This window comes from Pogona vitticeps, chromosome 6 (assembly GCF_051106095.1).
Source record: "Pogona vitticeps strain Pit_001003342236 chromosome 6, PviZW2.1, whole genome shotgun sequence".
Taxonomy (NCBI): Eukaryota; Metazoa; Chordata; class Lepidosauria; order Squamata; family Agamidae; genus Pogona; species Pogona vitticeps.
This window is the reverse complement of record NC_135788.1, coordinates 32,185,561-32,207,716: the sequence shown is the minus strand read 5'-3', so window position 1 is coordinate 32,207,716 and position 22,156 is coordinate 32,185,561. Positions and strand designations below refer to the sequence as shown.

The window sequence follows — 22,156 nt, the reverse complement described above, 5'->3', positions numbered from 1 at the left end:
AATTATCCTAATAATAAGGACATTTCCTTCCACAATCTAATTTAGTGCCAAATTGTACAAGCATATGAATTTACATTTATTTCACAGGAACTGAATAACCAGAAGGTTGTCTTGTATTGTATGGAAAAGTCACACGTGTTTTGTGCAGACCTTTCTAAATTACTTGTATAATCTGATTTCATTTTCTTAAATTAATGATTCCGAAAGCAGGCTGTCAATTAAAATTACATTCTCCCAAACCACTCCACTCCAAGTCCTTCATTACCTGTCACCTCAAACAGTCTTTTCTTGAATGAAAACACAACAGTTCCATCCTTCCTTCTGAGCAAAGGGCTACTTCTTCTTTCTGTTACTTTTTGCTTTAACCTGGAGCGAACCTTCAGGTTGGGCTCTGAGGCTGGGGATGGAAACAACAAAACAGATCATTGCAACACTCAAAGCTGCAGCAAGGCGGAGAGATAGGAAAAACTAACTTTCATTGTTCTCCATAAATTTAGGCATGTCAGCAAGTCAAGGACAAAATACAATTTACAAACACTGCTTGATTAAGCAGAGGCTTAAATCCAATTGCTAGTCCCAAGTAGAAGAGAACCATTCAATCAATTGCTAAACGGCAAATCAACACATATGTACGTCCCACCGATCCAGTGGATCTCCTCCAGTTGAAAATAACGATCAGATTTAGGCCAGAAATCTGGATTCCCCCCCCTTTAGTTAATTAACTGAATTTATACCCCACCCATCTAGTCGATTGACTACTCTGGGCAGCTAACAACATATAATATAAACAATTTAAAATATAAGAACAAGGTAACGCATCAATAGACAGTACTCAAGATGGAAGAAAAAAGTAAATCAAGTAATGGCTGGAGGGAAGGCTTGCCTAAACAACCAGGTTTTCAATTGGTCTTTGAAAATGCCCAGCGAAGGGGCCATAAGGATCTCAGAAGGGAAATTATTCCAAAGGCAAGGAGCCACTCCTGAGAAGGCCTGGTTTCTTGTTTTTTCCTTCCGGGCCTCCCTCAGCGTTAGGCTCCTCAACCTCACCTCCTGGCTAGATCGAGTGATATGAGTAGATGTAGGTGGGAGAAGGCATTCCATCAGATATCGAGGCCCTAAACCTCGATATCGAGTAGATTTAGGTGGGAGAAGGTGTTCCATCAGATATCGAGGCTGTATATGTAAGCATTAGAGCTTTGAAATCAAGGTGGAACCAAACAGGCAGCCAATGTAAGGCGGCCAGAGTGGGAGTGATATGTTGATGGTTCCTCACCCCACTAAGAAGTCTGGCTGCCACATTATGAACCAATTGTAGTTTCCACATTGATCTCAAAGGTAGCCCCACATAGAGAGCATTACAGTGGTCTAATCTCGAGATTACGAGCGCATGGACCAGAGTGGTGAGCGACCCAACATCTAGATAGGGACGCAGCTGGGCAATCCACCAAAGCTGGAAATAGGTGGTGTGGACCATGGACGCCACCTGGGATTCCATGAAAAGCACCTGGTCCAGATGGATCCCCAAGCTGCGCACCTCACTCTTCGTGGTGAGAGTCACCCCCCCAAAAAAGAGAGGGAGTTTCCCAAACTGCTGATGGTAGGTCTGCCCACCCTCAGGACCTCCGTCTTGTCTGGGTTCAGCCTCAGCCTGTTTTCCTGCATCCATTGCAGTACAGACCCCAAACAGCGCTGCAAGGACAGAACAGCACCCACTGTAGTTGGAAAAAAGGAGATGTAGAGCTGGGTGTCATCAGCATATTGATGGCACACTGCTCCACACCCCCTGATGACCTCACCCAGCGACCTCATATAGATGTTAAAGAGCATTGGGGAGATAGTCGAGCCCTGTGGCGCTCCACAATTGAGTCTCCACGGGGCCGACTCGCTCTCCAAAAGCTAAACTCTCTGAGGATGATCCCCCAGGAAGGATCGGAGCCAGGCCAACGTCAGGCCACCAATTCCCAACCCGGAGATCCTCCTCAGGACGATACCGTGGTAGACGGTATCAAAGGCGGCTGAGATATCGAGGAGGACAAACAGAGAAGTTTTACCCCGTCAGCCTCCCTCAATAGGTCATCATACAGGGCAACCAATGCCTTTTCTGTACCATGGCGTGGCCTGAAGCCTTACTGGAAGGGATCCAGGGCATCTGTTTCATCCAAGTGCGCCTGAAGCTGATCGGCCACCACCCTCTCAACCACTTTGCTAAGAAACATTGGTGACAGGCCTATAATTGCCAATATCGTCCGCCACCAGATTGAGTTTCTTTCTAATGGGCCTAATGAGTGTCTCCTTGAGGGTGGGGGAAACCCTGCCCTCCCAGAAAGACCCATTAATTATCACTGTGGCCCATTCAGTTGTTGAGGGCCTGGCTGCTTTGATTAGCCAGGCCGGGCAAGGGTCAAGAGATGAAGTGGTGGCCCGAAGCGAACTAGCACCTTGTCCACAATGTCTGGCGTCACAGGCTGAAAATGGTCAAAACTCACCGGGCAAGGTGGGGCGCTGGAAATCTCTGCTCGATCCACTGTCGCCAAAAAAGGAGAAAGCGCCTAGCAGATGGCCTCCACTTTAGATTTTTAAAATGCTGCAAATTGGTCAGGTGAGATACAAGAAGGAGGCCCTTCACTCTGACCAATTCCAGATAGGTCGCAAACTATACGGAAAATTTCCGCCTGCTGATTTGAAGCCTTGCTTATCCGGTCAGAGAGGTGAGCTCGACTAGCAGCCCTTATCTTGGCCAGATAATAGTCACAACCCTGACAGCTTCTCTGTTATAATCCGTTGGTTTCTTTCTCCACTTGCTCTCTAGCCTTCTCCTAGTTTGCTTCATCACTCGAAGTTCCTGGTTAAACCAGGATGCTGGCCGAGCTCTGCACTGGATAGGGCATTTAGGAGCAATCGTGTCGACAGCCCTAGTGGTGGCCGTAACCCAACCATCCACCGGAGCTTCGACAGGAGCACCAGCCAGATCAGCCAGAATCCCTCTCATGGTATCCTGGAATCCTATAGGATCCTGTAGCCTTCGAGGGTGCACCATTACAATAGATCCTTGCTCCCTGCGAGATGGGAGGGCCACAGAGACATTACATTTTATTAGGTAGTGATCCAACCATGACAAGGGGACAGACACAATTTATCCTAATTTATCCTTTATTCACTTCAAAACACAGAGAACAAAATTTCAAGCTGGAAAGGAATGTTTTAAGGCTATATACAAAATCCACAGCTAAAGCCACATTTGAACATAAAATGAGATTGATGGATTCTCAGATTCTGAAGAAGAGGCTATTACAAACATTTGTTTCTAACGTCTGATATTTCAAGCATATTTTTGCTGGTCAGTGACCATAATAAAACATTTATTATTATTATTCAAGCATATGTATATTTAACAGATGAGGTACTATTCCAGCCATTATGTAGTGTGAAGCAAACACATCAGCTGGCAGATACTGAGTGGGCAGCAGTGATAGTATCCTAGACACTCTTCTTGTGGATCTAACTCCACTTATTTGGACAGCCCTGCTCTAGCCAGGTGCAACAACCAATGCAGCCCTATCACCAGCACTGAAGCAGAATTCATCTACAACTTCAGCTTCCTTCTGGTCACAGAATGACAAGCATGCCATCTTGTCCTTTGTCTCCGGCTACAAAATATCTTGGACTAGTCTAGATTAGAGGCCGAGAGAGATTCCAATTTACATCATGAGGCATACCTTCATAGCCAGAGCATTTAATTGTCTCTCAAATTGCCAACAGCGTATTTAGCATTCCTAGGTCTTTGGCAGCAAGGCCTGTTCATGGTTTTCTACTAGTATAACCCTGGGTTGAAGAAAACTACATTATATGTATTTCTCTCCCACCTTGGTTAAAAGCAGCAGCAAGGTGAGGATTTGGATAAGGGCTATAGTTAAATCTCCCATCAGCACTCTCTCCTGCAAGATATTCTTAATCATGGAGGAGAGAAATTATGTTATGGTGGCTACGGCTACTGTTAACTCCAGTATAGTTATTATCCTGGTGTGCCTACCTGCAGTTTCAGCAGATAAGGGAGAGCTATATAGTCAAAGACAGAACTCCAGCCCAGCCTGCCTCTGAGAGGTGCCCAAATCTAATTTACCTCATTCAGTTCACCATGCTTCCTCATCAAGGGTGCAGCATTCTATTTTTAGTATTTTTACAAAAGCAAATACCTGTTTTACCCCCCTTCACATCCTCTACAGAGTTTTAAATTGCTATATCAGCATGCAGTAGGACTGCATCGCTGTTGTTATTTAATTTTTGGCCTAATCCCACCTGACAATAATTACAATTGCTAGTGAAGTCATCTGTCCCTGGCATTTACTCAATATGCATATAGGGTTATATTCTATTTATAGATTTCTATGTTCCTCCAAATGCAGAAGATTTCTATATCAGTGCCTGAATAATGTGATGTAATCCTTTGGGCATTAAAAAAAGGTTCTTCAGCATTCGCAGAGAGAAGTCTCACTTGCCTCCGAATGTGTTTTTATGCCCAGCTGCTCTGATTGCTTTGCTATTTATAACTACTTACCCATGGCACTCTGAATTTCAATTAATTGCATAAACAGGGAAGATAGTCTTTATGTGGCTGTCTGAATTTATGCTACAGTGCAAAAGGTAAATTCCTTCTGTAGAAGATGAAGTCTAATTATTTCAATGAAAGCACAGATCAGAACTTTTGTGTGCTCTAAAGGAAAAGACAAATCAAATCATGAGTGAATATGTTCCAGAAAGAGTACACCTACTGTATGTACTGTTAAGAGAAAACAAGAAACAACTAGGAAAACTGAACTACAATTTAGTGTTAGATTTTTCCATACACAGTGATGCTTTGATTTTGTGAGGACAGCTATAACATGAAGAAATTCAGACCAGGAGTTCCAGCATAGTAGCTGGTTTCTGATTGCATTAATCACCAACTCGGTCTTTCCTCCAGTTCTTTGGATGTCTGTAGAAGTCTTGAGGTTTGACCAGGGATTCCTCTCATTTTTGATGATAGGCTATTAAGAAGGAGGGGGAAAGTGCGAAATAATCCTGTTGTTTTTAAATTCCTCCAAGTTATATTGTAAGTGAGACACTGGAGGAGATTGTTGCCCTCCTTCTTGCCTGGGGAATGGATTTTAACGAGCCTGATTGTGAAGTGTGAAAAAGCAAAAACACCTTTGAAGTTCTGACATTATGTTCTGACATACCATACTATGGCAGCAAAAGGAATGAATATATGTTTCTGTAAAGACTGAACAAAAATGCTAATTGCCATGCCATGTTCATGAAAATTTGAGATCAATTTCATCTACAGTCCAACTTTCATTTTCCATGGTATCAGAACACAGAAGTGTTGTTGTCAGACAACTCTTACAGTCCTTAAACCTTTTTAAAAGGCACTTCCTGTTTAAACAGGAAATGCTTTATGATAGTGAGTTTCTGACTGACAACCAGATGGTGTTTCTCGAAGATCCTAACGGTACAACAGGGTTTTGTCTAGTTTTTCCTTGAGCTCAGGCTTACTAAACTTGGTCTGGAAATAGCAGGTGAGCAAGTCCTTCATCCCAAGACTACAGAACAAAGGTAAGTAAAGTATGGTTCTTAGGGCATTTTTGTAGCTCACAGAGCCACCCTGGAAAAAATATTATTTTAACATTTTATTCACGAAGGCTTTCACAGCCGAGATCTAATGGTTGTTGTGGGTTTTTCGGGCTCTTTGGCTGTGTTCTGAAGGTTTTGTTCTCCCTAACTTTTCACCAGTCTCCGTGGCTGGCATCTTCAGAGGACAGGGGCAGCACTTAACTCTACAATTAAGTTCTCTACCCTCATACCCAAACCCACCCACAAAAAAACAGAAGTGTTCCATGTGGGTACTTCCAGTTTCCCTTTTTTTTTTAAAATGGCACCGATTAACCATTTCCAGGCTCTGTGTAGACAAAGGAGGGGGGCAGAGGCACAAATTTGATCCCCATGAACTAAATTTGGACCTTGAACTTATTCATCCCTTTTCTAGGAAATTTAACTTTTAGAAAACAATCTTCTAGGGAGATACTGGAGTAGGTGCAGGAGAACCAAAATAATTTTTTTGCCTGTTGCTTTTGTTTATTTGGAAAGTTGGAAAGGTTGATATCTGCATAATGACTTAATGATTCTCTTCTTCACTCAGCCATGAAGCTCATTCAATCATTATATCTCAGTCAATCATTATGTCTCTGTCTAAGCAACCTCACAGGCTTATTAGAAAAATAAATATGGAAGAACTAGATGTGCTGCCTTGCAAGAAAGGTGAGATGCAAGTGGAATAAAAACAGTAAGTATCAAGGGACACAAAGAAAGAAAATCATTGTTGTTTATTGCATTGGAGAATTTGCATCACAAGGAGAGTTGATTAAAATAAGCTGGTTTTACGATTTTTGTATTTTATGTCTGGAATTATTAAAGCAATACAACTTAATTAGCTTCATACACAATGTAACTTTCCATCTGGTAGAGTAATTTGAAAGAATTAATTATATGCCACCATAAGTCAATGAGACACTGAGGAAAACCATTGAAATGCTATTTCCTTTCCTTTAAAAGAGAATTATGTACAATTTCAGCACGATTTGCATTGCTAACAATAAAATCCAACTGGGAGGAATCAGTCTCATTTATATTACTTTCCCATGAGAAAACCAAGACAAAAGTATAAAGCTATACATAAATAGCTCCAAACTACGTATTTGGCTTGAGTTGAGACATGTTACTTGGCAGTGAGACCTTTTGAGCACAGTTCTGGTTGAAGCCACAAGTGTAAGCTTGCTTCTTCAAGAACTCAAAAACATATTTTTGTCCGTAATCCATACATTCTGTTTTAGAAGCCCTGACTTTCAAGCCCTGACTGTACAAAAAGAAACTGAACAAAATTTGCCTACATTGGCTAATAGTACATTGATATATATACTGCAAGTCTCAGCATCTGCTGTACTTTCCTATCATGCTGCTTTGTTAAAAGTGATGAGAAGATCAGAAATAAAGATGGGTGGCCATCCTGATGTGCTAGCTCTCCAAGCATGGTTGAATACATGGGAATTTACACTCAGGCCTTTAAGACTTACGCATTCACTACCTTCTGCCTCAACAGATGAATTTGTTTTGTTTTCTCTCATATTTGTTTCCTTTCCTTTTTTTCTGCCATATCTACAAAGTAACTAGCAAATTTTACAAAGTTCTTGCCCTAATTCTCTATGATAGAAACAGTTATGATCACTACACTCTCCAGGCAGGAGACCTGCCAAGAAAGAAGACCTTGGAAACATCTGCTACATGAGATAAAAGTAGATTTCTGAGGCAAACTTATAAGCTCTGCAATATTTATCCAGCAGAAGATTGTAGATTTGTGTTTCTGTTTGTCCAAAGACACACATCTGCACACCTTTATTCTAAAATCTCAGGTTCCAAATTTGGCATTAAATTATTTTAAGTTTCATTATTTCCCACTGCAAGGAAAGTTAAACATTTGTCACACAACTATGATGAACTAATCTGTGAATTTTTAAGAAACACAAATGCAAGAGAGTTTACAGCAGCTTTCTCCATTTCAAATACACAGTCTGAGGAACAGAAGCCTTAGAGGAAATCTTGCAGGATTTCTCACAAGTTTTTTTTTTTTTTACATTTTCCCCCTGGAATTCTAATTCCTGCATAGAATGGCATCTTATTGTAAAGGATTCACTAGGAAAGGGCAGGAAAACCACCAGCCCTTTTTCCTGCTCTAGATTCATCTAGAAAGACAGATGAAACACCAAGTTGTGCAGGATTGTTACAATTTCTACACAAAATGGTATCTTTCCTGCACAGATTTCATCAGAAAAAGCAACAAGCTGTACGTGGCAGTATCCTAAATAGAAGAACAGGAGGAAAAAAAAAATCAAAAACAGGAAATGAAACTGATGTCTTATTTTTTGTGGGAAGTTGTGAAAACTCAGTGGTGCAGGTTGAAGGCTTAGTGGGGACACTGAAAATCACAAAAACAAGATATGTTGTGAGTATTCATCACATCTCTGCTCTTGTTTCGAGTACCGATTACTCTCCCCTGCTAATAATCCTACCTGGCCTCAAAGACACAGATTAGCCTTAACCAGCCTCATGTGGATTTTTAGAATCAATTGAAACCAAAAAGCACTTCATTCAGTGCTACATAAATGAGTGCTGAAATAGTCTTGTCTAGCACATACAACCCATCCCCAAACTTAAACCACATCTCACTCTGTACTTAGACAGTAAAATGTCTTCTTCTGATATAGGCAGGACATGCTTGGTTTCACTTCTGTGCTAGCACAGATGTATGGATTTAACTGAACAAACCAGCTAGTGGAAATCTTTAACCAGACTTCCTAAATAATGGGTCTTTTCAACCCATTTATCCTGCTATGAATGTATATCCATGTAAATTTACTGTTTATTTATTTGCTGTATTCAGTTGTTAATATTAAATTAATAGTTTCACAGCTGAAAGATAGGAACAGAATGGTTTCCTGCTTCCTCTGAACCCCATTTAAGCCCTTTGAAATAAAAACCTAATGTCTACAAGGAAACATTTTAGATACTGTAAAATGTCACACTGCTTTGCTTGAAGCGTCTGTGGTGTGAGAATCACAAAACCTGCTCCTGAGTAGGAAGCAGTGGCCCTCACTCTGCTTAGGTGAAGAAAAGGAAAAGCTCATTAGGGGGAGGCTGTTCCTACTGACAAAGGTCAACATTTCCTAGCAAAGAACCTGCCTTATACACAGGAAAGTTCCACGGGGCACCTTTGTCTGGAATGGTCCCATGAGGATGTTGTAGGCTCCAGAATGTCCCTTTTGCCTCTGGAATGGCCCTGGGGCTACCCTGATCAGTTTAGGGTCATTTCACTTGTGTCATCCTGGTTCCTGTTGCTTTTTCCTCTAAACTGTTAGCCAATTCATTGGAAGCATTGTGAATATGTGCTGAGTGTGGAGAATTAGGTCCCCCCTCCAATTAGGTGCCCAAGGCCTCCTCATTAAACAGGATATATGCAAAAATGTGAACCAATTCTTAGAGCTGTCATTTAAAAATAAAAATAAAAAAACTCTTTGTTCCCTAGCATGGAGCTCTCTGTGTTGATACCTTTCCCATTCTTTGACTTTGAAAGCAAATACACATGGAGCAGAAGAACAAAAGTGACCAAATGAGTTCAGTTCATTATCCATATAATCTGTTGCATTTTTATCTATAGCTGTTATGTTGTATGCCCAGATATTTAGAATAATGTATAGAAAACATCTGTCTTTAATCATATTGTAACCCTCTTATACAGACAATGAGAATTGAATTAAGGAATATTTGGAAACTCCCACAGAGATGTAAAAGCATTAACAGCTGTATCAGAACAATGCAGTTAAAATGTTTGAAAATGTTTGGTTTTACCAATCAATAATTTTACACTTCATAAACACTGAAAATGCTTTTGAAATATTTGTTTTTTAAACAGGGGAGGCAAAACAGTTGTTATAACCCAGATCTTGAAAAATACTGTTCCTGGGATGACAGATAAACAAACAAACAAACAAATAAATAAATAAACAAACAAACAAACAAACAAACAAACAAACAAATAATAGACAGACAGACAGACGGACGGACATGCAAACCAAAAGACAGGGTGTATGTGTGTGTGTGCTTATGCATATATAAAACCATTATGAAAGATAGATTTGAAAAAGAACCTTTAATCCAGATTGCATGGATAAAACTTTAGTTCTAATTAGAGCAGACTTACAGAAATCAACGAGGCTCATGGTGAATGTGACTAACAAGTCGTACTCATTTCAATGGATCTACTCTAATGGGAACTACCATTTAAGAATTATAGCCATTGACACAGCAGCTTGCTCATACCTGACTGCTGCAGATTTTTCTCACCTGAGGTAGATGTTTCAATTTACCAGTTGCTGAAATATTTTCAGAGTCAGATTCAGGGATGGGAAGGGATGCTTTTGCTTGGACTGCAGTTACACAATCACACATTAAAGAAACCAGCCTCCTGTCCTCTCACTTGCCTGCATTCTCTGCACCTTAAACTGTACTACATGTTGTCAAGTTGATAACCAAATTTTGGTGAACCTATCCAAGTTTTTCCAGGGAGAGAGTGTACTCAGAAGTGGTTTACCATTCCCTTCTGGGGCCACTCTGGGGCCAGGTATTTTGCCCAAGACCAAACAAGTCTGCTCTTTTTTTCTACAAGATACAGTGGGGAATCGAACTCCTGACTCCTTGCTCCATGTAACGGAACTATCCAACCAGTCTTCTCTGCACCTTGGATACCTATGGTTTCACTTCTTCAACTCCCACTCAGGTAATTAGAGCTCGCAGACAGTGAGAACTACTAGCAGCTCATGATCAAATGGGGACACCCTATAAAATTTTGGGGTGAGGCGCCCCCCCACTTCTTGCAAAGCAGACACTAAGAATCATAGCTGACAGCAGAGCAGTCCGCAAGCCACTCATGGTGAGAACTGCTTGTCGGGTGTGGCTTAAGTGAGGCTGGAAATTTATTTATTTTAAACAATTGTATATGGCAATGTATAAAGATGTTACTTATACATCCTTCAGTTGGAATTGTTACTGGACACAAATGAACATCCCCCTCAGCACTCCCAACACACTGCAAAAAAAATACACCTCCGTACATTCTAGCAGCTACAGGGAGCAGTTTAGCATTATTCCTGACACTAAGCTGTTTTAGATTGGGGCTCCTTTTTAAAATGGGAAGTAGGTGACAGCAGGTCAGGAAGAGCTCTGCAAAAGTTGCAATTGCACTCTTTGTTCACTGAAACATAGTAGGTGGTTGGATTTCAGACATGCAAGTTAAACACCCAAAAAGTGCCCTTTAGCAGCTGGCTTGGGGAAACCCAATCTTCACCAAACTTGGAGGTACTGTAGAGGAGAGTCAGAGGAAGCCTCTCTGCAATTCTGGTGTCTCTAGGTGCCTGGGGGAACTTACCTAGGAGGGCCTCTTTGTGGGTGTAAAATCTGGACATCTGAAATCCAATCTTCACAAACCTTGGAGGGATTGTAGAGGAGAGTCAGAGGAAGCTTTCCTGAAGTTTTGGTGTCTCTAGATGGCTTGGGGGCTGTTTTATGGCCAAATCAAAATCACTAAAAATTTGTTGATTCATATTCATCGAGGGCATTGATTCATACGAATATGAATTGATCAATTGGTGATATTTGAATGAATTTGGTGATTAATTTTTTTAATTCATGCCCATCTCTAGTTACCATCACTGCTGTATTGTGATGTGCCCTAAAGCTACTTCCTAAAAGGGCTTTTAGGAAGATGTTGAAGGAAGTTTACCATTGCAGTTTTAGCGCAAAGTGAGTTTCCATAGTTGAACAGGGATAGGAACCCAAGCTTCCAGAGTCCGGGAAACTCAATCTACTACACAACACTGACTCCCACTCACAATTTTTTCTCATGTACATATAAACACTCAACCCCAATTATTGTTAGTAAAAAGAGACCCACTTCATTAATTATGATTTGAAGTTGGCTTGCTTTCACTAGTCAACATTAACTTTAGTTTTACCAGGCTTGGATAATATTGTAACCCTGGGAGCTGCACCAGGAAAGGAGATGCGGGGACCCTGTGAGACTAAAGCACAGCTTGGATTGTTCTTGTAATGCTGAACTGTGGTTTAGTGTTATGTTCAAAGCAGATATTTACTATGATCCAATTAAATTTCAAAAGGAGATCTGAGGCTGAACTAGGTCAGAATTTAAAATAATCTTATCATACTCACCAGTTTTGCGTAGTGGGAAATCATCCTTGGCATCTTGTGCTCCTGGTAATGTGTATTTGTAAGAAGGGGATGTTCCACTGAGGGGTGGAGAACTCTGATCCAAGGAGGTATGATGGGCAGCCCTGCAGAAGACACTAACAATTACCACAGTGCCAGCCAGTTTGTGACTTAATAATAACTGTACCGTATTATAAAAAAAATGCTTGGACATATTTACATCTTCTCTCCCCTAAATTGGCAAATGCTTCAAATTCACACAAATTTGCTTTTACAGTAAATCTCCCCTTATGTGTACTTGTAATGAGAACCATTATGACACTATTGCCCAAAGCAATGTTTCATTAGAAAATAATGTGCGGTTTTGCACTGGAGAGCAGACACTGATTTCATTTCTGACATAACCTACCTATGAGTACCAATTTGAATGTCATTTTGACCAGAAAAACTGCATCACTTTTTATAACTATTCAAACAAATTACTACTTAGGCAACACATTTTATTTTAAATATATCTAGGTAAAAATGTTCATATTCAGTCCTGGTGAGGGATGAGAACTGGGTGTAGATCCTATATTTTGAACCTATGCACACATATGAATGTTATTGTGGATTAAATCCAATTGTTAAACCCAGTTACAGTAGATTGATTGAATCAATGGGAATCAGCAATGCAAAGGAACCCTCCACACATCCCTCTTTCATGAATTTCAGATTCAGGGAAGAAGAACAGGGAGAGAGAGAGAGAAAGGACAGAGCCAGGTATCTAAACCACTGAGCTATCCAGCCAACCTCCCAGGCTCCAGAGCATTGGGGCTCCTGAAGTACAGATGAGACAGAACTGATTCTAGCCATGGCAGCAACACTGAGAAATGATCAAATAAGACTGCAACTGTTACCTTTTCAAAGCCCTCCTCTCCCTTGTGGCTGCTTTAGGGAGCCACTTTGTTTACTAGTGAGATCTGGGATTTCTGCCCATGGCTGGAAACAATAAAAATAAAACTGAGTACCCAGCTCTGCAGATAGTTGCTGCCATGGCCAGAAGCAATTCTATCTCATCTTCCCTTCAGGACCCCTAATGCTCTGGAGCCTGATGCAGGAGCACCATGTGCTATGACGTTGCTTTGCTATTTGTGCTTCTCCATTTGCAGGAACTCACTTTTTCGTGGAAAACCAGAAGCACACAAATACTGTCAGAGATTCAGACAAGTATTGGGTCAGAGTGGCTCCTGGATGGTGCAAGGCAGCTTGGTCACCAATTTGTGTGCCTTTATTTGAGTACAGACTAGATTGAAGGGTGGGTCAGAAATAGATGCATAGCCCTAAAACAGAATGCAAATACAAACAGTAGTTCCCATCTAATGACATGTGACAGTTTCCCCTATTTCCTCACATTTTGGTAGCCCGAATCCAACATAATGCCCACTGAGTGAAAATCCCCACTAGCACAGTTGCTAGTCTTCATCAGAGTTCACCATGGCGAGGGTTTGAGAGAGCAGAAGCCTGAACATACGTGTACCAGAGCTTGGGATGTCGGCTAATGGAATGGTTCTTCCCATTGGCTGGAGAGTCTTTTGTTGCTGATTTACTCAGAAGGAATTCTTGAAGTTTCTGCTTCACTTCTGTACTGGCCACTGCTCCTAAAACATACAAGAGTTCTGATAACTTCTGAATTCTGCAGATGCTGAGAACACACTAACAAAAACAAACACATCCAATAGTCTTGCTAGAAAATAAGTGAACACGTGTGTCAGATGCCCCTTGAACATCTTCCTTTTTAATATAGGATAACAGTATCCTCATAATGTCCTTCTAATGGTCCTAAATAGTGAAATACAGCAAATATGATAACTGTCTTGAATACCCTCACTTTGTCTTTCAGCATAAAGGAATTGTTCTTTAAATTAATGAGCAACAGACACACATTAAACATCCCACTCTTCTTTTCATAGAAGGAACAGTTAGGGCCACATGTCAAATACTGCAGCAATTAGAGAAAAACGAGAGTCTGTAAACACATACACAGTGATTTTTTAAAAGCATATTACAAACTGGAGGGCATACTTCAAAACACGTGTGTCATAGTGATTAGTGAGGTAGCACAGGTCTCAGAGAATCCTGTTTCAAAACCTAAAACATGGTATTATGCTACTGCTAAACTTATATAATTTCCTCTAGAAGCTAAAAGCATCTTTAAAGGATCCCATAAAGTTCTCAGTTTTGCTGAGCATTAGCACACACATTGTTATCGAGGAGAAATTCCAGAGGGATAATGAATGCACTGGATGGTTACAGTTTGTTACCTCCTGTAAATAGTATTCTAAAGCACTTGAAACGTGGTTTTCACTCCCATTCCATTTGTGAAGGGAATTATATGTATTTGCCTCCCCCTAGTGAGTATCACATTCCAGGAACGTCCTATTGTTTTGAACTTATTTGCCTCAAAGCCTTAGTTATCAAGGAATGTGTTCGTTCAATACACCAAGTTGCAGAAATATGATTATGGACAGAACTGTGTGTACACAGACACAGACACACCCACCCACTCACACAAGACTGCAATGCAATTAACAGGGATGAGTCTAAAATTTTAATGGAATAGTTGGCCATTTGGCTGGAATGGATTTCGTTGCCTGGCAGTGTTAACTATGGGAAGTGAGAGTGAAAGAGGCAGGAATGGCCAACCCAGCATAGAGGGTCTCTTTTAACCTATGTCATGGCCAAGACCTTACTTTCTCGGCTTCTTTCTTTGCTTCTGATAGGAGGAAGCTGCTCTCTGCGATGTCTCTCCAGTTCCTGTTCTTGCCTCTGTTGTTCCAGTTTCTGCTCTTTTTCAAGGAGTTCTTGTTGCTGCTTAATGGCTAAGAGTTCCTGTTGTAACTTGCAAAGAAGACAATGTCATGAGGAAGGGAAGTTTTTGTCATCCTATTCCACACTAAAGTTAAGTTGTAAAACAAGTGCTATCAAAAACATTAAGTAAAACCTTGATATATTCTACTGGTTTCAATATAATTTATGGCCAGATTTTATTGATGTTTCTTTGAAGCATCCAACGGATTTAAACAAAACTTGTTTTTAATTAATTTTACACATGGTGCAGTCTTAGTTATGAGTACATTAGCTGGATCAAGACCCCAAATGAATTATTCTCTTCTTCTTTGGTTTCAGTTTTTTTCTGTTCTAATGTTTGAACTTTCATAACAATGAAGAATGCCGTGAAGCATGACATAGAACATCACATTCAGCTTTTCCTAGATAGTCAGCCTTCAGAGAACTGAATTTTTGCAGAAGTGCACTTCTTTTATTCCCCACACAGTTCAAAAAGGACATTTTTTTAAAGGTCATGAACATGTGGGACAAATCTGTTGTGTTTCCTTGCCGTGCTAAAGTGAAAGCCCATAATTTCCATTTATGTTTAAGGAACTAGTGTTGAAAAATGCACATTTATTAGTTGTGTTTTAATGGTCAGAGAGGCTAGGATCTAATGGTGGACTTCTGCTGAATCCTGATGCTTCCACTGAAAATCAGCAAACCCCATTCCCTCTTTCAGCCCTGCCTCCCTCCAGCCAAAAAACCTACTGCAGAGAGATGGATAATCCTCCTGCAGTACAGAGGGTTCCACCAAGGGACGGAGGGTAGGAGAAAATCCTGATTCCACTAGCTTTGGATATGGAGTTACACTACTGGATAAAGATTTACACTTCTGGATTTTTTTAGACTGTACAGAAGCCACAAACAGTATTACTTACAAAGCTAACTCACAAAATAACGGAAGGCAATTTTGGAGCTAAGTCGAATCCTTTTGATGGCTAGATGCCTACACAAAAGAGGAGGTACTCAGACATTTGGAAGCATTCACTTTTATTTTTGGAGCTAAGCCCTTTAGGAATATGGCTGAATTTCTGCACACAGTGTAAAAAATGGCCTTTGTGTTAAAACTGGTTTTCTGTGCATGTCTTATTGACTACATTTGTGAGCTCACCATGAAGGGAACAATACATTTCTTAAACAGATCGATATTGCTCTAGAATTGCCCTCTAACTGACTGGCAAATTTTCCTAACGTTCCAATTCAGAATATCCGGGTTTGCTTCAAAAACCTTGCTGCAAAATCAGTTATTTCAGAGAGTCTTTTCTACAGGATACGGCTAAAAAGTCAATTTATAAATGACAACCGAAACAATATCCACATGTAAACTGACATGAGCTTTCATCACATACAGTGCTCATGCACAAAAGTAATAACTCAAAACTCCATTGCTCAGTTGCACTCTGGTTTCCCTGGAGTCAGCCACTTTACCATGCAGTTGTTCCTGGGATTTTAAGCTTATTATGATGCTCTTTGGGGAGAGAAGAAACATTTTGCTACCTTTATGTGTTCCTGGATCTGAGCTTGGTGCTGTCGTGTCAGGTTCTCGTGCTGTTTCTGAAATTCTGCTATGAGGAGCTGTTTCTGAATTTGCTGCTGCTGCTGGATCAGGACTAGTTCTTGTTGTAGTTGCTTTTCACGCATCAGTGGATCCACCATGGGAACCATCATCCTGAGATCTGTCCGGAGGTCTAGTGGTGTGATAGGTTCTAATCCCACAGGAACCTCGGACTTCACATCCACTAGCCAAAAAAGAAAGAAAAGAAAAAAGAAAGAAAGAAAGAAAGAAAGGAGGTGGGGGAGAGAGAGAAAGATTAGAGTTTTGTAAAATTATGAATGACATAGAGAAACTGAGAAAAGAAGCCTTTTCTCCCCATTGCCTAAACATGAGTGTGAACCTAGCACAGGCCTGCTTTTTGGACTACTTGTAAGATCTGTGTGAACAGCAGCTAGCAGGGACAGGACGTTTCTCCAGTGGTGGTGCTATTCTTTGATATTCCCTTTCTGGAGAAGATTACAAAAGTCTTCTGTACAGACTTTATGAGAAAACTGAAGACTTTTTTTCTCCTCCTTTCCAACCCACATTTTGAATCAAAGTGCAGAAAACAGCTGCTAATTTTAAAGTGATGGCATTTGACTTTTTTAATTTGCTACACTGATTGTTTTATTTCCAGGGTGGTAGCAAAACCACTTTTTAAACCAAAACTAAGACTAACGCGTGTTTTACTTGGCATAAGCTTCAAAGACTGCATCTTACTTCCTCAGATGTATCTGATAAAGTGGACTGCAGTCTATATAAAAGCATACACCAAATGGAACTAGTTTATCTTTAAGGTACTACAAAGTCCTTTGTAATTATTGCTTTATAATTACGGTGTTTTAAATCCCCCCCCCCCCGCAAAGCCACCTTATCAGGGTTATAAGCTGAAATGAAGTAAGACAGTTAACTGATGGAGGAAAGGGGACAGGAGTTGCCTGTGGGGTCCAATACGAAATGGAAAATGAGGTTAGGGCAGCTGAAACTCCAAAATTATCCACCCATATTTGACCATGGACTCAATGGTCTTACAGCCCTCTTTTCATTTCCCTACAAAATGTATGTGAAATGGAGGTCTCTTTCCATTTTCTGTCATGGTCTAGAACAGTGGTTCTTAACCTTTGTTACTTGGATGTTTTTGAACTGCAACTCCCAGAAACCCCAGCCAGCACAGTTGGTGGTGAAGGCTTCTGGGAGTTGCAGTCCAAAACTCCTGAGTAACCCAAGGTTAAGAACCAGTGGTCTAGAACAGTGGTTCCCAACCTTGAGTCCCAGATGTTCTTGAACTAAAACTCCCAGAAGTCTTCATCACTAGCTATGCTGGCTAGGATTTCTAGAGCCACAGTTCTAGAGCGTGCTGACAAAACTGTAAGAAGGAGGAGGACAATTGATCTAACAGATTTGGTTTCATCTTTTGTTTCTAGAAGGCACACAGGACTATCCAGATATTCTGTCTTGATAAGGAATTCAATGGAGTATGGATGCAGGTTACCAGTAGAGATCCTGCATTTAGAATGGTTGACAGCTGGGCCATTTTTGTAATGCTGTAAAAGTCTGCCTTATAGACTTGGTAGCAGGGAAGGCTGAGAATTATACTTTATTTTTAAAAATACATTTCATCCTATTTTTCAGAGTGTCCTCTTCTTTACTATTTATATGACAGAAAGGCACAACACAGAACATTGCACATTGGCAGCCACTGTATTGACTGAATTTGGAAAGTTCTGATGAGGAAATAATTTCATTTTAATTTAAAAATAATAATTATACAAACAAATTACCAAAAGTCTGAATTTCTTTTCCCCCTATATTTGGAGAAGAAAAACATTAAAGTATATATATATATATGAAATATGAATGTGGGCAAAAGTGAAATGGATAGATTATCCTCATCTTACTTGAGGAACAAACAATGTTTAATCATTGATTCCTTAGGAGAAATGCTTTCTTCTTGAAACTCAAAGCAGCTGCATAAAACCAAATATAACATAACAAACTCAATGAGAGAGAAGTTATCCAACAACCATTCCTTCACAAATTTTAGCTTCAAATTGTTCTTTATTTCTTAACAATGATCTGGCAAATCTGCAGGGAGGGCCTGGAAAATTTAAGAATGCATGTAACTAATCCGTTCTTAGAATTAGGTAGGGAAGGGAAAGGATCTCTAATCTTTAAACAGAATAAGGCCCATGGTGCAAAACAAATCAATTTGCATTTCATCCAGGAGAGGGCAGTAAGACACAAGTATATTATCTTTTTTTAAAAATCCTTTGGATTATAGTTCATCTTCAAATGCTTATACTCAAAGTATAGGAAGAGTTCTCCCGTTTTGTCTGAAATACAATATTCGCTTCCCTTATCCTTCTGTTTTCTTCCTTATTTCAAGTTAAGGAGGATATAATTCAAAATATATTTCAATATAATAAATAGTATGTGTCCTCCCTCCGCCCACAACAGTAATATATCCAGTAAGAAATCAAGCTTTTAAAAATATGTGCATGTGTTTGTTTGTCTGAAATATCTTGGGATTAATTTAGCATTAAAAAAGACACATGGTGGATAGCGGAATATGCTAGTCATGTCTCCTTTTTTCAATCAATAAACAGATACAAAAGATTGTTAATGTTGTTAGTAGTAACAATAGTGATATTCAGCATTATAAGTAATATACTAGCATTGTTTATCTTCTAAAACAGTGATTGTGAATCTTACAACATCTTGTACTTCGGGCTTCCTATGCTGCCAGAATTATATTGCGCAACTCCTCCTGGCTTTTCTTCTGAGGCTAATCACAAAATTGCAAAAATCACCCTTAAGTTGCAAAAACTACCCCTGATTATAAATAATTGTCCCAGACGAAGAGAAAAGTGGACAGCAAGATCCCGGCTCTTTCATCCAATTTATTCTCTAGCAAGCTGCATTCCATTTGTCTAGACTAAATATAGCAGCGTTTATACAAGAAATCAATAGTGCTTGGAGAGAGCAGAGCAAAGACATGAATATTTCATCAAACTCACAGAGAAATGGCAATCAGCAAACTGACAGCTCAGTGGAGGCTGACTCCTCCGGCCTTCCGCATAAGTCTTTGTTATTTGGACGATGGCTCACCCCCTTCAAGTCACAGCCTTATCACAGGCACTCTTCTATTTTTAGCATTAATTGCATCGTAGGTGACAAAGGCTTATGTATAAAGTGGAGAGATGGATTTTCTTACATCCTTTGTGCCACATAATAAGCCTCAGCAGGAATAATAAACGTTACTAAAGCTGGGGGGGGGGGGAACTGCTCCTCCAGACTGGCTATAGCAGCCTTCTCCACATTGGTGCACCCAAGCTGTTTTAGACTACACATCCCATCATCCCTCGGGAGAGTCTAATCGACATCGCCAGAGGTGAAATTTAAATCCTAAGCTCATCCTGCATCATTGTTCAAAGCACATTTTGGAATGTGCTTTAAACAAGGAAATATGGCCTTGCCCATCTGACCATGGATTCTGGAATGGGTTTTTTTAAGGGGGGGGCATTACCCCAACCAGGTAATACCCAGACAGATGAAGATTCCTGTGGAGTTAGAAGCTTGCTTCTGCTTGTGATATTTTAGTGGTCTAAGAAAAGTATCATCTAGCCTTGCCTTCAGTAATTGCAGTCTAATTACCTGTAGCAATGGGGACACTGAGTTCTCCAAGCAATAAAGTCAAACAGCTTCACATCAAGGACATCAATACTGTCCTTTTCTTTAAGACAACATTCTAGTATGCACCAGAGTGAACTAGCTGGCAGGACAGCTAAGGATCAGAACCTGGGAGTTCAATTCCCCACTGTGACTCCTACGAGTTGAGCCAGCCTGTGTGGCCTTGGGAAAGCTGTTCAGTCCCCCGATTCTCCCAGAGAAAGGGAATGATAAACCATTTCTGTGTCTTCTCTACCAGGAAAATCCTGAAAAGGGCATTCTTCTTCTTAGGTGAACTATAGCTTATGAAGTTTTCTTTGTGTTTCTGTATGACCCCAACATCAGCTGGAGCAGAAAGGCCCAAGACAGGGGTGCCCACTCTCTCCATTACTATTCATTCTTACTCTAGAAATATTAACTGAGCAAATTAGAGATAAAAAGGAAATAAAAGGACTGAAAGTAAGAGGTCATACTTTTAAGCTCCAAGCTTTTGCAGATGATCTAGTTATTATATTGGAGGATCCAATGGACACTATTGAAGATATGATGGAGATGCTGATGAATTTTGGTGATATGGCAGGAATGAAAATAAACCAAAAGAAAACAAAAATACTTGTTAAAAATATAAGAGATCAAGAATGACAGGAATTTATAGAAAGGACTAACATTCAAGAAGAGAAGACAGATACTTAGGGACCCAAATCACAAAGAAACTAGTGCATTATTCAAAGATAATTGTATGAAGTTGATTAAAGAGATACAGAATAGCTTGGAGAGATGGGACAAATTACAGCTATTGTTGATGGGAAGAATAGCAACAATCAAAATGAATGTTCTACCTAAAATTGTATTTTTATTTCAGACAATTCCCATAATATTAAAACAGTTCTTTTTTCATGAACTTAACAAGATAATCATGAGATTTCTATGGCAAGGTAAATAAACCAAGAATTAAAATCAAAGCAATGCAAGATGCCAAACAAAGAGCAGTTTTTGTCTCCCAGACTGGGTATTGTATTATAGAGCCCATGTATTAGTCTGGATAAAGGAATGGACAACTTTAGATAATGATAGACTACTCAAGTTGGAAGGACATGATTTACAGTTAGTTTGGCATGCTTTTCTATGATACAAGAAAGATAAAGAGCAGGAAAGTTTCAACTCATATATGATAGGAAGAGCCTTACTAGGGACTTGGGAAAAGATCATCCAGTAAATTTATCAAAAAAACACCAGGGAGGGTATCACCCATAGAGGCCTTTACACAACCTAACCTCATGACAGAAGCAAAACTTTTAAGATACCAAGATCTATTAAAAATGATTGTGAGTTAAAGTCCAAAGAAGAGTTAGAAACACAAAACATATATCTAGTCTGGTGGTCCAGAGCACAAGTGGAATCTAAGTATAGAAAAGATAAAATAGAGGGCTTTTACACAGAACAAACTATATTTCATAAACTTCTGCTGGGCTCAAATGATAAAGTAATTAAGAAAATGTATGATTATTTGCTTGAAACTAAAATGCAAGATGAGATGGTAAAAGAATGTATGATTAGGTGGGCACAAAACATAGGACATAATATTGATATTGATCAATGGTTGCAAATATGGAAAAATAATATAAAGCTCACAAAATTGGTAAATTTCAAGGAGAACATATATATAAGATGTTTTATAGGTGGCACATGACTCTGGAAAAATTGTCAAAGCTTTATACAGAGGTGTCAAATGTTTGTTCGAAGTGTGAAGCACAAGAGGGAAGCTTTTACCATATGTGGTGGACTTGTAGAGTAGCGAAACAGTATTGGATAGCAGTACATACTCTGTTCCAAAAAATACTGCTTTGTAATGTTCCACGAACTCCAGAATTGTTTTTACTGAGCATTATACCAGATAATTATAATTACTGAGATAATTATAAGACAAAGAACTACCTAGTTATATATATAGTCACTACAGCCAGAATTCTTTATGCTATGAATTGGAAGAAATCAGAGATACCAAAACACGAGGAACTCACTGAGAAGATATGGGAAGCAACAGAAATGGATATTCTATCAGAAGTGTTGAAAGACTGTCCAATACAAAAGGCAACTGAATGATGGGATTTATTATATAAACGGCTTGAGTCATCAGATAGTGCTTGAATAACATAGAATTAAACTAAGATGTAACTGTAAGTTGAAACTGGAGGGCAATCAAATTGTAGAAAGGCAAAAAGTGGACTTGATATCGCAACATGAACAAACAGATTGGATGACAGTACATTATTC

At 39.7% G+C, this 22,156-nt stretch overlaps 1 protein-coding gene across 12 annotated transcripts in view; it reads right to left on the bottom strand.

Annotated features, from left to right (window-relative positions):
• HDAC9 (histone deacetylase 9) overlaps window positions 1-22,156 on the bottom strand; it is a 546,236-nt gene that overhangs the window by 257,517 nt on the left and 266,563 nt on the right. For 3 of the 12 annotated variants that reach the window (XM_073003276.2, XM_078377171.1, XM_078377176.1), the window contains 5 exons: window positions 16,177-16,418; window positions 14,541-14,688; window positions 13,322-13,448; window positions 11,812-11,933; window positions 266-397 (listed from right to left, as the gene is read on the bottom strand). In XM_073003276.2, the coding sequence (XP_072859377.2) occupies window positions 266-397; window positions 11,812-11,933; window positions 13,322-13,448; window positions 14,541-14,688; window positions 16,177-16,418 (771 nt within the window). Of the gene's footprint in view, window positions 1-265; window positions 398-11,811; window positions 11,934-13,321; window positions 13,449-14,540; window positions 14,689-16,176; window positions 16,419-19,230; window positions 19,403-22,156 lie in introns of those variants that run through there. The other 9 variants (XM_078377173.1, XM_078377174.1, XM_078377178.1 and 6 more) reach the window with 5 other exon arrangements.